This window comes from Buceros rhinoceros, unplaced genomic scaffold (genome assembly GCF_000710305.1).
Source record: "Buceros rhinoceros silvestris isolate BGI_N320 unplaced genomic scaffold, ASM71030v1 scaffold5575, whole genome shotgun sequence".
Lineage (NCBI taxonomy): Eukaryota > Metazoa > Chordata > Aves > Bucerotiformes > Bucerotidae > Buceros > Buceros rhinoceros.
The window spans coordinates 40,167-42,551 of NW_010412177.1; the positions used below are offsets into that span (position 1 = coordinate 40,167).

Below are 2,385 nucleotides of genomic sequence, written 5' to 3' on the forward strand. Positions count from 1 at the left end.
GGGCGCAGCCCCATCGCTGCACCATCCCAGGTCAGGTTTGACCCTGGCGCTCTGAGCCCCCTGCTCTGGGTGCAGATGTCCCTGCGCCCTGCAGGGCTGGGACTGGGTGAGCTTTGAATGTCCCTTCCCCACCAGACCAGTCCGTGATTCTATTCTTTGATACCATTATGAAGGGTGTGAAGCAAGGAGAGGGGAAAGCATTTGGGCCTGTATTGGTACGTGGGAGACATCAAAAACTGAAAAACCAGGTTGCAAAAGGACATTATTAAAGGTCGCTTTAAATCAAGGTGTGGCCACCCGATTATTCTAGTGGCAACCATCCATTTTTAAGCAGCTCACCCAGGTGCAAGCCCCAGCTCAGGCAGTGATGAGTGGGACACGGGTAACGCCAGGAGCAGTGTCACGGTGACCGGCTCTGAATCAGTGCCACAAACCAAGGCAGCCCCAAAGCGCTTGGTGCTGCTTTGCCAGCGTGTTTAAGCACGGGCAGCTGATGCTCCCCTCTCCCATCACGTAGGTGGTCTTTCTGGAGAAGCGAGTGACGGAGCTGGAGAAGGACACGGCTGCGAACGGCGAGCAGCACAACCGCCTCAAGCAGGAAAACCTGCAGCTCGTGCACAGGTGAGGGAGCTAAAACGCAGCTCAGCGGTGCCTTTCCTTCTCCCCCTCCACGTCGTGCAGCACCCCGAGCCTTCCCCACGGGCCAGCTGCCTGCCCCGCTAGGTCTGGGTGGAAGGTACAGCAGGGTCCTTCCACCCATCCTTACCCTCCCTACAGCCAGCCTTGATCCTGTTGCTTTCAGCTCCTGGCTGGGCTGTAGCCCTTTGGATCCCGCTGGATGTAATCGCTGTCTTTGCTAATCTGGCAGGCTGCTCTCTTGCAGCAGCGTATTTCCCCTCGGCAGATAAACCCGCCAGGAGTTTATCTATAGGGCTCTAAGACTGTTAAGTAACAACTGTACCTGGAACCAAGTGATTCAAGCAAAGGTTTCTCTAAGCCCTGATAAACTTTGCAGCAAGGGAACGTTTTCGTTTCAGCAGCTTGGCCTGAAAGCGTCAGTCGGCTTTTCACGGAGTAAAGCCCCACATGTAGACCTTGCTGGTTGGAGATTAGGTTCAGCTGGCAAAAGCCCTCCCTGTGCAAAGCAAGCGGAGAAGGTTGACCTGCAGATCCCGTGGTTTTGGTTGGGGATGTGAGAGAGTGAGAAGGAGGAGGATTGAGGCTGTTGCCGTCTTTGCTCTGGGCAGCGAGACTGCTTCAAGGCGGCGTAAAGGAGCCCAAAGTGGACTGAAGGAGGATTGCTCTGCCGTGGCCACTACCGGCCAAACCACAGCTCTGGAGTTACAGTTGGATTCGATTATATTAATGGTGATTTCCAACCTAAATAATCCTGTGACTCTGTGAGACTCTGATTAAGTAGCTCGTTCTGGGTGATGCTGTGACTGTGCCTGGCTGCGGGTTATAAAATTATTATTCCCCCCTCACCTCACCTCTTGTTGCCTCCCCCTTAAAAAGGGGTTTGATGCAGCCTGGAGACTTAGAAATCTAGACAAGGACAGCACCAGCATGTACCACCCGGCTTATTTTATTTGGCCGTTGTGTTCGTCAGCAGGAGTGCCCCGGGGGGCTTCGTGGACCGTATTCCTTCCCCACTGCTTCTGCTGGGACAAAGAGAACCTGCTGCTTGAGGTGGCGATAGGTGTCCTTTCCCCGAAAGCCCAGTCTGCTTCTCCCAGCTCTCCTGTGCGGCGGGAGAAAGGCTGGGAAGGGTCTGACCCCTCCCTCGGGATGGCAGCGTGCTGGGGGTGAGCCACAGGGGCAGTTCATCCTCCCTCTTTCCTCTCCGCAGAGCAAATGCGCTCGAGGAACAGCTGAAGGAGCAGGAGCTGAGAGCTGACCAAACGCTCCTGGAGGAGATCAAGAAGCAGAGGGAGCTGCTCAGCAAAATGGAGAGGGAGAAGAGCATTGAGATTGAGAACCTGCAGGCCAGGTGGGGCTGGCGCAGGGCTGGAGGGTGGCCGGGCTCCTGGGCCCTCACGTCCGCGCTGGGATAGCTGCAGAGGCCGGTGCTTTGCCACCGCAGCCCCTGGGGAGGCGCAGGGCGGGGGGCAGGGAGGTTACCTTGGTTAAAGGCACGTACATGAGAAGGGGGAGTGTTCCAGCAGCCAGTGGCCCGGGCAGGACCCTCCATGCTGCCTCTTGGCTCCAAAGGAAGAAGTCGCGTGGGAGAGGTGTCATTTATGTGACAGAGTTTTTGCTGCTTTTCCAGGGTGTATTTTGTGACTGTTCAACCCTCACAGGAAACGAAAGGTGAAGGCAGTGGGGTTCTGTACCAGGCTTGTCGCAGGACAGTTTCCCTGACTAGTGGCTGGTACTGTGCCTGGA

General features: G+C 56.2%; 1 protein-coding gene across 1 annotated transcript in view; it reads left to right on the forward strand.

Annotated features, from left to right (window-relative positions):
* RAB11FIP3 (RAB11 family interacting protein 3 (class II)) overlaps positions 1–2,385 on the forward strand; it is a gene marked incomplete at its 5' end in the record, with an annotated part of 34,670 nt that overhangs the window by 27,365 nt on the left and 4,920 nt on the right. Inside the window, 2 exons of the mRNA XM_010136281.1 lie at positions 518–621; positions 1,850–1,990. Of these exons, the coding sequence (XP_010134583.1) occupies positions 518–621; positions 1,850–1,990 (245 nt within the window). The remainder of the gene's footprint in view (positions 1–517; positions 622–1,849; positions 1,991–2,385) is intronic.